Consider the following 13868-nt stretch of genomic DNA (forward strand, 5'->3'; position numbering starts at 1 on the left):
ACCTCTATGGCTCAGGGCAGTCGGGTAGCCTAGTGGTTAAAGCGTTTGCTCGTCACGCCGAAGACCCAGGTTCGATTCCCGACATGGGTACAATGCATGAAGCCCATTTCTGGTGTCCCCCGCCGTGATGTTGCTGGAATATTGCTAAAAGCGGCGTAAAACCATACTCACTCACTCACTCACTCTATAGCTCAATAAAAACAACTGTTATGGAATGTATAACTTATTCAAAATACTTTAAAATGCATAGTCAATGGAAGTCGCAAGTTTGAAACTGGTACCGCAAAGCTCAAGAAAGCTGTTTTCTAAGTGGCTAACGTTGACTTCCTGTTAGTCATTTCATTGGTCGGTCATAGTTCGCGAAAGGTTGTTCTGATGTGACCTATAATGGGATGTCCTCGGCGATAGCTAGAACTTGTATCTGATTTTAATGAGATCGAGGTAATCTTTTTTCTTTATTTTCTGTTTTCTTTATTTAAAGCATTAATTGTTTATTGTTAAGCAAGTGTATCTCTGCAGCCGTTGTAATATGCAGCTTCCAGACAACTCGTCTCACATCAAAACACTGGCTGTGTCCACGCGGGCAGTTGACCACAGAGTACGCTGATCACTGTGTCGGATTAACGAGACTGATTAATGCGTGATTTCGGTACTTCGTTAGGTGTGTCGGAGTCGGAGTGCAAGACTGTCGGGGTAACATGTCTAAATAGCACCGATTTTTATCGGTTCCCATCATTAGTGTCGGATACAGGCAATTGTCGGATTAACAAGACTTGACTGTACGTTCGTAACAGAGTCATACAGCTCAGGAAAGGTCTCAGAGAGTTCGGCCAAGCACTCCCAAAGGTGCATCCCATAACATTCGGGAAACTCGGACAATTTTGTCTCGTCGGTTTACAATTGTGACTATGTCGTGACAGATTCTGCTATATCAGATCAAGATCATAACAATGTCCTGTGCTGTCTGGACAGTGTCCTGTTGATCAGGACGCTGTCGTATATATAGATGAAATTATATATAATTTAAATGGAGACAATCTGCAAATTACTGATGGCGATGTTCCTCATAGAACTGCTGAGACTGGAGTGAGAATACGCCGTTTCGCACGATTCTTTTAGGACCGGACAATCATGTGACTAACAGATGTCTTACATCAGCGTCTGTTCAATGTCCGGTCACTGTCTGATCACTGTCTGATCACATTCGGGAGAATCAGGACGCTGTCGGGAAGGATACGGTTGTTTTTTACCATGCGGAAGATACAATTCGGATCAGATTCGGATTGAGGACAAGAGAATCGGGACAAATTCGGCTGGAAATATCTGATTGTTGTCGTGATTAAATAAATGATTTTACAAATTTGTGAATGTCCCACCACGAATCACAGGCACTTGATCAGACTTCTGACAAAATTTAATCGGGAATGGTCCTATCAAGGACGGCAGTAAATATCCTGAATGTGTGACTGAGCACTAAATGAGAACATATAGAATTCATTAAAAACATTGTGAATACAATTATGGTTTGTTTGGATATAAATAATAACTCATAAACATAAATGATGAAAATTATACTGTGCACAAATAAGTCCATTATGAGTTACATGGGATGCAAAACATATGGCTGTTTGAATCATTAAAACCTGTGTAATTGCTATGATGGTAGCATGTTCATTAATTTTACTGTCCATTTAGTCATTTGTTTCACTTAATCACGAAGGAAATCCCATCTATAGTAAGCGTAAGGCTTCACAAATGCTTTTTTTGTTCTCATGGTTATTGTTGTACAGCCATCATGGAGCTCCCATTTACAACTGGAATTTCTAACTGAAAATATGTGCGTTTTAAAGGTGCAAAATGAACATTGATAGACAAATAAGGGTACCGGCAAAGCTTGACCTTGTCTGAGGTCATGAGGTCAGTGGCTTAACTGGTGGTTAAAGTGTTCCCTTTTCACACCCAAAACCAGGGCGTTCTTCCCTCCCCCAATGGGTCCAATGTATGAAGTCTATTAATCCAGTGTCCACGGCATTATGTTGCTATAATCAATGTAAAACCCCTGTTCATTCACTGAAGGTCACGATGACTCACAAGCAGACGTCATAATGGCAAACATCATGCCCGTGATCACAGTTAATGTGACCTTGAAGAAATAAATAATTTTTTTCATGTTTTGTTAAGGGACGCAACTTTTTCTCATGGAATTCCTCATGAATAATTACCCAGACGCTATTAAATCAAGAATTTGTGAAATATCAGTGTATAAGTCCCCAAAAGTTTCAATCAGACAAACGGACTGGCAGCATTGCAAAGTTACCAGATAAAATGTTTCCAGTCCAGCATTTTCCAGACTAACAAAAGGAACAAAAGGATAGACGTAAGAAAAGTACTGTTTCATGTTAGTTTTCAGAAAATAACAATAAACTGGTGGATTGTCAACTTTGTAACTTTAACTTCCAACCATTGAGCATGCATGTGATTAAAACTGACCGTCCGCCAGCAAAATAGACCATCTTAGACTGTTGGGCAGGTGGTATTTTTAGCACTGGCAAAATCCTTTCCTGAATATTGTGTACTTTATACTGAGGATATGTTTTTACAATTACATGTAAGAGCAGAGCTCAAGATGAGCTGCATATATTTTATAAAATATGCATTAAATACACTGAAATACACAGACAAATCAAATCCTTATGTATCAAATACGCAACAAAAACTACTAATATGCTATTGAAATAAGACTGATATTTGTATTACAACTATTTAATCATGTTAATAAGATGATTGTGTATATTACAACTGTTAGATGAAATGATTGTGTATCAGCCAATCGCCAAATTCGCTTATGGACAGTTGCATTTGGAAAAACAAACAACCTCGATTACAAATAGATTCCAATTGAAATGCGCATGCCTAGACAATGTATCTTCAACAGTCGCTGATTGGGGATGAAGAAAATAGCACCTTTCTTACAATTCTAGGTTTGGCAAACCAAAATGCCTTCCCAGAGATGGTCTGAGGGGCAAGCAGATAGAAACTAGTATACTTCTATTTATTTAGAGGGGCGGTCGGGTAGCCTAGTGGTTAAAGTGTTGGCTCATCACGCCAAAGACCCGGGTTCGATTCCCGACATGGGTACAATGGGTGAAGCCCATTTCTGGTGTTCCCCTCCGTGATATTGCTGGAATATTGCTAAAAGCGGCGTAAAACCATACTCAATCAATCACTATTTATTTAGTTTTAGTGATGAACTGGGATTCTTACAAACCAGGTTTTCAAGTTAAAATACCCAAATGTTAAGAAACAGGTGGGTAAAAAATATTCAGTACCCTCTAATAATTGTGGATACCCAATCAAAATCACACTCCTGGTTAAAATACCCAAATAACCAAAAGCTTATCTAGAGCTCTGTAAGAGTGCATGTAACACAACTTGGCCCCATTCCACAAAGGAACGTTACCACTAGGGCGGTTGTAATACCAATACTTTAGCATTGACTTCACAGTCGAAGTGCTCCATATCCTCAGTATGAGGCACATTATGTTCAGATAAAGACTTCTCAAATTCTTGATCTGTTAGCGTCTGGGTAATAATTTTTCAGGAATTTGTGGTAGAGCATCCGCCCAGAGAGCGGAAGGCTCGGGGTTCGATCCCCGGCCGCGTCATACCAAAAGACGTTAAAAGATGGTACTTGTTGTTACCCTGTCTGGCGCTCAGCATTAAGGGGCTAAAACAAGGACTTTTCAGCTCGGAGTCAGTAAACTGTGTCTGAGTGGGGTATCCATGTTAAACTGCCGCTATATATGTGCAATAATCTTGGACGCGACGTTAAACCGCATTTCACGTCACCTCCCCTACAATAAGATGATGTGAGTCCCTTGGACTACCAATCTAAGCAGCCCAGATAGAATGTGATCATTAATATCACTATGACTTTTTGTACAACATAGACTTTCAATAGTTAGCTACAGCCACTTTGAACATGTTGCCCCAGGTCTAGAATAGAACATTCTGAATTAAAGCATGAACTATGGCTATACAATGCTGGAGTACCCATTGCTTGAAATAAATACTGCCTTAAAATGGAGATACAGTGGGTGGGTATTGTGACGGCTTACAAAGTGTTTCCAATGTCACAGTTGACTGATTTAGTGTCTCAGGGTATCGTTTATCAGCTGACCCGTGAAGACCCAAGAAGAGAATAGGTTTCAGCTACCTATGCTTGTTGTTAAAGGGGACTTATATAATGCTTGTTGTAAGAGGTGACCAACAGGATTTTTTCGAAAGACTGCCATCACATAGCTGAAATATTGCTGAGTGCAGCGTTAAACAAAAAACAAATGAAAAAACCCATTTATCAGCTCTAGACTTGAACACGCTGGTATCCCGTTTGGATGGGTAAATTCCAAGAGTAACCTGATTGTGATCCTTGCTCTGCCAATGGATTCCACAAAAGACTACATCTTCTCTCTGAAATGAAAATATCTTTCAGAAAAAAACAGTTGTTAAGATATCTCAATAAAAAAGGTAAAAAGGAGCCCAGATACTCTCTTCAGTAAAATGTAGACTTGCCAACTATTATAGACTTGCTTGGGCAGTATTAGATATGTTTGTATGATATCTGCATAACAGACTTATTCCACCAGTGAAATGTGTCACACATTCCTCTTTCATTAAGCCGACACTCTGTGACATAACATGATAGAACAGAAATGCTGTTCAACGCTGCATCAAAACTTACATCACTCACTCACTCACTTGTCTCCACTTGACAGTCAGCTGTAATAGCTGAGATATTGATGACAGTGTGTATACAGTCCCTCACTCACCCTCTCCCAGCATAGGCATGAGTGGAATGTGTAGACCCTGCCTCGGAGAGGGGCATTTAACCTGGCATTTATATCGAGACCAAGGAGTCTGTATGCAAGGATAATATAGTGGTAATGATTGTGGTATTTATCTTGTGTCCAGTTGGCCAGGGTAAAGCCTGCAGTGTTGGAGGCTTAGCCAAACCAACAGAGGCAGCAGTATCTTCTGTCAGTTAATACCTGTTGCATGAGATTATAATGGATTGATTGGGATTTATGATGGATACCGGTAGTTGAAAATGAGATTTCCCTTCAGGATTTGTTTTCTGAAAGGTTTCGTTTGTGTCTAATCGGAACATTGTGTTGCACAAATATTGACGTTCAAGAAATATTGATGAATTTGAATGTGAATACTTGAGTATTTCTTTGAAGAAGACATTTTTGTCTCTGAAAATTGATTGGGATCTGTGACACTTCCCCTTCTTGTTTCTCTGAAGTGTTTGGAGATATCGACGGTTGACTTTTTGGTGTAAATGCTAAGTTGCTAACTCCCACCAGCATTCATCGATTCCCTCCTGCAGCCAGTCTCGGACCAGACACAAGATGGTTGACTCTGTCCCAGGTATTTCTGAGTTGTTTGTGGAAGGATGTTCCTGTCTTAGAGATTTAGCATGTTTCTGCATAGAGTTTGCTGCAGGATTATTTAGAATCCACTGCAATGTAAATTGGCCTGACAAGACGTAAGTCACCTCGGTTGTCGTCTGTTTAGTATAAGTAGATTTGGCTGAAGCAGACGTCAGTTGTTGGAATGTTTCCTCTGATTGTAAGAATGACTTGCTAAAGATTTGATACAGGTAATGCACAACTGCCTATTTTTGTATGCTTCTGGATTTTTAGAAGATTTTTCAAATATTTATATGTTTTTAACTTTGAAGTCAATAACCATGGCAACTGAGGTAGGATCGTAAAGAAATGTTAATTTCTGTAACTGTTTTGACATTGTCGTTTGTCTTAAGAATCAAAATATAATAGTTGTTGTCTAAGGTTTGTTCTTGTTCTTATCTGATATTTGCAATGTTAAAATTGTAATTTGTTTTATTGTATAGGCTTATACAATAGAGTGTCTATGTGATTTTCAGATGTTATCAATGTCTATAGTTATTTATAATGGTTATGATTATCACCATATCAGTATTTGTTGTCTGTGTTCAATAGACTATTTTGCCTATGAGATGTTAGCAATAATGTCAGGAACATGATGAATGTTTGTATTCAAAATATGATTGAATTATTGTACATTTGCCATAATTTGTTTGTAGGGGATTGGGATGGTCCAGTGATTAAAGTGTTTGTGGTCATGCTGAAAAGTTCCGTTCCATGAAAGTGTCTTATGTTTGCAGTTGTTTTTTTATTTAGAGGCTAGCAGGGTTGATAAATTAATATTTGTGACGTACCCTTGGAAGAAAATCCACTAGAAATATAGAAATGATTAAACTGATAAAATGTATACGACTCAAAAGAAGTTAGACACCACCCGATTATTTCATGTTACTGTACATGCTGTAGTTAAACTGTTAGGCCTGGCAGATCAACTAAAGTAATTGGATGAAAGATTCAGGTAGTCCTTAACTTCTTTTGAGTAGTAAATAAAAATGATGAAGCCTGTTCTTGGTATCATTTTTCTTGTAAATTTGTTGAGCACTATTAACTAAATGCAAATGATTTCTGGCATCTTTAATCATTATCTAAACATCATAATGCTGAATGATAAATATTCCATATGATGATAAACTTCCCACAAAAAGATATTAATCATTCTGATAATATCTGATAAGTTCCCCCGCCCACAGGTGTTTTACTAATCAACAGGTAACTGACCAGGTAAATGTTACAACACCAGAATGTAAATCCCCCTCACACAGGATCCCTTAAGACGTTGTGAGGACATAGTCAGGGTAAATCCCCTGTGGCTGAATCTCATCACATGTGAACCGTAACGTCTTGCACCACACAAGCCAATGTTTGTACACGCAGTACGCTTAATTAGAAAGTAAATAAGGAAGACACTGGTGAAGGTGACAGTGTCATTGTCGGTGCAGGTATAGGGCTCAAGGGAGAAGGCCTCCGCTCCTGTGTACTGCTTCACAGTTTTGAGCATTTGGTGGTATGTAAGGGTAGACTTGTATAGGGTATATCAGGCTGGTGTTGGGTATATAAGGATATATCAGACTGGTCTAGGGTATATCAGACTGGCCTAGGGTATATCAGGCTGGCCTAGGGTATATCAGGCTGGTCTAGGGTATATCAGGCTGGTCTAGGGTATATCAGGCTGGTCTAGGGTATATCAGGCTGGTCCAGGGTATATCAGACTGGTCTAGGGTATATCAGGCTGGTCTAGGGTATATCAGACTGGCCCAGGGTATATCAGGCTGGTCTAGGGTAAGGTTGAAACGATACACCGATATTCCGATGCATCGCGGTACTTGACCCACTATACGATAAACGTGGGCCCATATATAGATACGCAACGATACGAAACGCAAATCTCAAGTACAGTGTTTCCTCGCTATTGTGCCTTTCAATAAACCGCTAACTTGGTTATAGCTCGCGGTAACGCATGGCTCCGAAAAACGTACTTACTTTTTTAATAAGCTCAGGTTTTACACTGACAGATGTTTTTCCCCATCTCATAAAACATTATCAGCTGATCACCGCAAGCACATGACACCGGAAATACCAGTCAGCAAAACCGAACTGAAGTACGCAATTCAATACCATCATTATACTATCTTGTTATTAAAACGTGTTCTTTGTATATCTGGACATGTGTTTGTAATATATTTTACTAATTTTAGTCAAAATTTCATGTAATATTGTTTTCATTAAGTTAGGTGAAATCGTGTGTGAAGAGATACAGCAACCACGGTCAGATTACCGCTTTTGATGCATTGATACGAACTTAAGTTGTTAAAGAATGGATACATATATTAAAAATGCCATTCTTTGACTTGTTAAAAGTCATATTTGTGGTAATTTGGCTTATATATGTCAAGATAACATTTTCGCAATCGAAATACCTGTCGCGCGGGAAGTCCCTACGGTGACTGGTCAAATTGTTCCATACGTAAAAATATTCTGCAACAGCTATCACCAGTACCAAAATGCTACGCTCGTGGTTTTTATAATTCTAAATACATATATAGTAAAAGCTGCAACTAAAGTAACACGATATAGGATTATATTATTCCTGATAAACATAAATTTCAGATACAATTTCTTCGACCAATGAATATAAATTCTTTGAAGTTGTATCACCGGTGAAGTACATTAATTATTTTCTGGTGTTTGAACTTTGAATTGTTTTGAAGGGAAGTTAGAGAAAGTTCCATTTTGAAGCTTAAAAACTTCAGTTGTCTTATTATTATAAAATAATGTTGACTGTTCCAAAATCATGAAAGTTGACATGCTTTGAGTCTTGTTTTTGTATCATTGCCTATGGAGATACGTATCGTATCGTGACCAGAATATCGAGAAATGCGTATTGTACCGTGACCTTCCTGTATCGTTGCAGCCCTAGTCTAGGGTATATCAGGCTGGTAAAACAGGAAACAGAATGAGTGAAACGAGCAGAATACAGTTACGGTTAGGGGACAACCATTTTATTTTGGGGACCCGTGAAGATCAGGGGTTGAATAGGTCTTCAGCAACCCATGCTTGTTGTAAAAGGCAACTATGCTTGTCGTATGAGGTGACTAACTGGATCAGGTGGTCAGTCTCGCTGACTTGGTTGATGCATATCATCGTATCCCAAAATGTGTGGATCGAAGCGCATGATGTCAATCACTGGATTGTCTGGTCCAGGCTTGATTATTTACAGACCACTGTCATATAGCTGGAATATTGCTGAGTGTGGCGTGAAACAACAACAAAGAAATTACTTTGGAGGTGGAGTGAGGGAGGGAGGGTCAGGTGGGTGTGGTTCATAGTAATCTGTTCTTGAAAAAGCTCTAAAAAAAAGAAATTATCATCAGGTTAAACAAAAGAATGTTCACTTGACATGTGTATGTTCCTGAGTGTTGCAAGTTTGTTTTTTGTTTTTTTTGTTATATGGAGTTTGATTTTGAAACTTTTGGTCTGTAGGTGAAAAAAGAAGAAATAAAATGCATTGTACATGTTGTACAGGATCATCTGAAAGTTTGATTTAAATTGGTAAAGTGATGATGACAATTTATTGTTTGACAAAATTCTGTTTAGGTCATATAAAAGACCCTTGTATTATTTTTTGGTCAAAACGATCATTTCAATTTTTACTGTCAGCAGTATAAAAATAGCCTTGTCATTCTGATTATATTTTTATCCGAACTTTTGGATTTATAGTGTTGGAGAATTCGTACACCAAGCAAACAAACGTAAGGCCTTTTCCCAGCTTGCCAACCCCCTACCCACCCACAAGAATATTATATTAATATCCCTGATTACAGATTCTGGTGTGTTAGCATGGTTAGGGTATAGGAGGCCCGGACTTGGGAGAGTAGTTTGAAACCTCACATAAACTAAAGGCTATAATACCCTGTATGGGAATAACGGTATGGGAATAACAATTTGTTATTGACTACTCCTTTATATTCAGCATGTTCAGTGAAGTAGGGTAAAGTGCTGATCACAAATGCTCTTGCTATAGGTTCTTAGAATCTGTTATGTCTTCTTAGAATCGGGTGTGTTGTTCAGGTAATAGTTAGAGGGTGAGTGCAAATAACCATGGTGACTGGGATATTATGATCCTGTCAGTTCAAACATTTTAGGGGAAACCTTAGTAAGTATTAATTTTGTAAAGGTCCTGACTGCCAAATGTGGCTGAAATACCCAATGCTGAAATGGTGTCCAAATTTGAACACACACACTTGTCTCACTCTCAAGGTGTGCTGCACCCCCTCCCCCAATACGCACATGCCACCTCATAACAATTGACCGGTTCCTAGGCTAATTTGGTAGACAGAGTACTTGTACATTGGTAGAAACATGGTAACATTTCATGTGTCATGATAATGAGTATACTGCCAAGTGAATTATTTCAACAAAATTGTTTTATGCCTCATTGATTCCATTCTTCAACAATTTCTGCATTTTTAACTTTGTTCAATAAGTATTTGAAAATGAAAATAAAAATATACATATAATATTTTTTAGTTGTGACTATACACAAAATAAATAAAGTATTACCATAATTGCAAATATACAGAGAACATTTAACACTGTAGTACACTGTGTAATTAAATGTTGCCTGCAAGTAACAGGTGGCTAATATAATGTAATAAGCTATGGCAGAGTTTGATGAGAGTGACTACCCAGTACTATAACTAAAACAGGTTAACTGAAAACATTTATCATCAGAACAACAATGTGTACAAAGGATAATCATACAAGAGATTAATTATCAAGTTGAAATGTGTGCAGGGCATCTTTCTATCATCATAATTCAGGAATAATTAATTACTTTTTTATTAAAAAAATATTATTGTATTTTCTTGTCAACTCCCTTGTTTATTTTTCTTCACTGTTTATATATGTTATATGTTTTCTTTCATTGATAGCTTGATTATACTCCGAGAGTTTAGTTTACACTTATGATGTTTGTGTTCTGTATCGTTACAATGTTATTAATCATTTCAGCACAGAAGTAATTGTCCTTCTCTTCCTTGTTTAGACCTCCCTCCTGGCTGGGAACAAGCTGTCACATTGGATGGATCTTTATATTTTCTTGAGTAAGTAGTTGTATTTCAATATTTTCTATCTGTCTTTGCCGGCGTAGTTGAAGCATGTATTGTATCCCAATTGTGTAGATTGATGCTCATGATATCACTCACTGGATTGTCTGGTCCAGACTCAATTATTTACAGAGCATCGTCATGTAGCTGACTTTGGTCAGAGCTACAGATCACCTGCATAATTGCGTAAAATATGCAAAATAAATTGCCATACCAAGTTAATTTTAAGTTGGGTGTGTACAGGTATGCATGAATTCTTTTTTCAATTTTATTGTTATGGATGAGCAACTTCTTTATTACAATTGGGCGACGTTTCGGTGTAGATTCTAACACCATTATCAAGCAAATGATGTACAAACTAGGTATGAGCATGATATATATACATAACAATAGATATATGTTTATATAACAGATAAGGTTGATGTACACTGATTGATTAGGTAATCATGATAGGACAAGTTTATACAAGAGATGGGGTTGATGTACAGTAATTGATGGGTATGGGATTAACACAAGGATTACTAAGAAGGAATGTATGGGAAGCCAGTGGGGAGATAATAGTTCAGTGTTGTTTTGGCGAGCTGATGAGATCATGGTAAGCTGGAGGGATGTAGTATCCTTGATCTCTCCGAAACGTCGCCCAATTGTAATAAAGATGTTGCTCATCCATAACAATTTTGTCTTAGTTACCATTCCAACTTCTAAATGCCACTCAAAGAAGTTATTCTGTTATGATAAATACATTGTGCCTAAATAACTGCCATAGCTTCATTTTGAGCCTGATTTCAATAGCAATGTGTTACAAATGGCCATCCAATCAAATTACTTGTGTGAGTGTTGATTTCTGGATCATAAATCAATAAAGTGATGTATTTTATGTATCATATACATAATCAACAGATGGCAATTGATTGTTCAAAATTGGCACACATCATTGTCATTGACCCAGGTTCCATATGGCACACATGGAACAGTAAATTTTCAAGAGGATGGGCATCTGTTCTCCATATCTTGTATGCACACCATTAAACTTAAAACTTTAGAGATTAAAACTGACTGGCATCATCATCCCAGGGAAGCAATCAGATCCCGAATTGTGGCCTGGGGAATGTTCACCCACTCTGCCTGCAGTGGTTAAGTTTGTGCCAATGGTCAGAGTTTCTGTTGTTGTTACTGACGTCCTTGCAGCTGTTGATCCAGCGCGTCCCGGAAATGTTTCATTGGGATTAAATCTGGAGACACGGAGGGCCCTGGCAGACCTGGATGTTGTGATTCCTGAAAAAAGGTTTTGCAGTGTGAGGTCGGGCGTTGTCTTGTTAGAAAATGACGTTCACTTGTTGCATAATGGGAAGGACATGTGGCTGTAGAATCTCATCCATGTAACGTTGTGTCGTTAATTCCACAGAATTTGCACCAAGTGTGTTCTGCAACAGTAGGATATTTCCGCCCACATCATCACACCACCACCACCAAATCTGTCCATGTCCTGTATGCAGATTCGCGCAGTGAAAAAACCCTCAGCTGTCAGTGTTAGAGTCTGTTGTTGGCACTACATTAGGTGTTTCATTACACAGAAAGGAAACAACCATTACAAGTAGCTGATCTTACTTTTAATGTCACAGAGAGCCTCAAAGCAAAATCTTAATGTGTCTCTTTTATCATCTCTACCTTCAAACAATGCTTGTGGCAAAAATATTTACTGAGGCTGGTGTCAATTTGCTAATGACAACCTATTAAAAACACAATCATTGTTAATGTGTGCTGTAGTAGATTTAACAGTGTTACACTTTGTGTTCTGTTATTCCATTAGAGTTATGTACTTGTGTCTACGAAAAAGATTGACAAATGAACTTCATCGAAACAATAGCACATGATTCTTCTGACATTTAATGGCTTACCCTTATTCAGATATCTGCTAGTGTCACTAAAGTCAAAATGGATGGAATTTTTAGGCATAGTAACGGACTCCGTCACTGTCATTTTGAGAATTTTTTCTTGCACCATATATCAGTCAACATGAGTGGTCAGACAAATGTGAGGTTATGTTTAGGTTAATCTGTGCAAACTTCTCCATCATGTCAACACTTGCGGTCAAGATTGTCCATCATGCTTGATTTGTGGAGTGTTTTGGCCTTGGTGGAGCTTTCAATAAGTTTGATACTAGACAAGAGTTAAATGACTTCAACTTTTCAAAACTTTTAACTTTGCCAGGAGACGATCATTGCTCATGCTGTCAGCCTCTAGCTTGACTGACTCGGACTCAATGACTTTACTGAATGTTTGTTTGTTTGTTGTTGAACGCTGCACTCAGCAATATTCCAGCCATCCGATCCCGTTAGTTACCTCTTACAACAAGCATAATTGCCTTTTACAGCAAGCATGGGTTGCTGAAGATCTGTTCTACCCTGGATCTTCATGGGTCCCATTACTGAATGTGATGTGAAACTATGTGTTCTCACTCACTCTTTATCAAGCAGACCAAAGTGAATTGTTAACAAGGTGTATGGCCACTAATCTACAGAATTCAGAATAACACATTGCTGCCACGTAAATTGTTGTAGTTTTGAAAATAAACATGAAGAAAAACATTCCACTGATACCTGGCCTTGCAGCAGTGTTCCTAATAATAGTTGATCCGTAAAGTAATCCACAGGGGTGAAAACAAGCCCTGGGGTCATGCTGATCGTACTGGAAGGGTTGTGATCACAACCTGGCCGTGAGTGGACGACAGGGAATGGTGGCCGCACATGACCATTAGCCAGACCCACTTGTGTCCAGGCCACTCCTTATAATAAGTCCAACAGCTGATTATTTTCCTAGTGTTCATCATGGATACAGTAACGGATTCAAATTCTGAACTCATAAGTGGCATTTATTGGGTAAGATAATTTTATCAAGATTTTACGCAAATGAATATTTATGATCTTTTAAAACTTTTAAGATTGTTGTAATTCTTATTAAATTTTGTATTTTATTGACACTCAATTTTGGGGCTCCCACATATTTTGACATGTTTAGGTCAGTATACATGGTCAAAGTTTGTTGATTAATAAAATCTGAAAAAGTATGAAAGAAGTGAACCAAATGCATGTTTGAAATGTATTATGTCTTCCCATGCATGATGTAGGCGATTCCAGATAAAGGTGTGAAAGTGTTAGTCATGGTTTATTGGCCCTGTGAAGATCCAGCTTAGAATTAGTCTTTTGTAACCCATGCTTGTCATTAGAGGCAACTAACAGGGCCAGGTGGTCAGGCTCACTGACTTGGTTGATGCATATCATCCTATCCCAATCAC

At 38.2% G+C, this 13868-nt stretch overlaps 1 protein-coding gene across 2 annotated transcripts in view; it reads left to right on the forward strand.

Annotated features, from left to right (window-relative positions):
* LOC139462408 (uncharacterized) overlaps positions 1-13868 on the forward strand; it is an 82619-nt gene that overhangs the window by 20117 nt on the left and 48634 nt on the right. For both annotated transcript variants that reach the window (XM_071244105.1, XM_071244106.1), the window contains exon 3: positions 10513-10570. In XM_071244105.1, the coding sequence (XP_071100206.1) occupies positions 10513-10570 (58 nt within the window). The remainder of the gene's footprint in view (positions 1-10512; positions 10571-13868) is intronic.

This window comes from Haliotis cracherodii, unplaced genomic scaffold, assembly GCF_022045235.1.
Source record: "Haliotis cracherodii isolate W230 unplaced genomic scaffold, xgHalCrac1.p SCAF_15, whole genome shotgun sequence".
NCBI classification, from domain to species: domain Eukaryota; kingdom Metazoa; phylum Mollusca; class Gastropoda; order Lepetellida; family Haliotidae; genus Haliotis; species Haliotis cracherodii.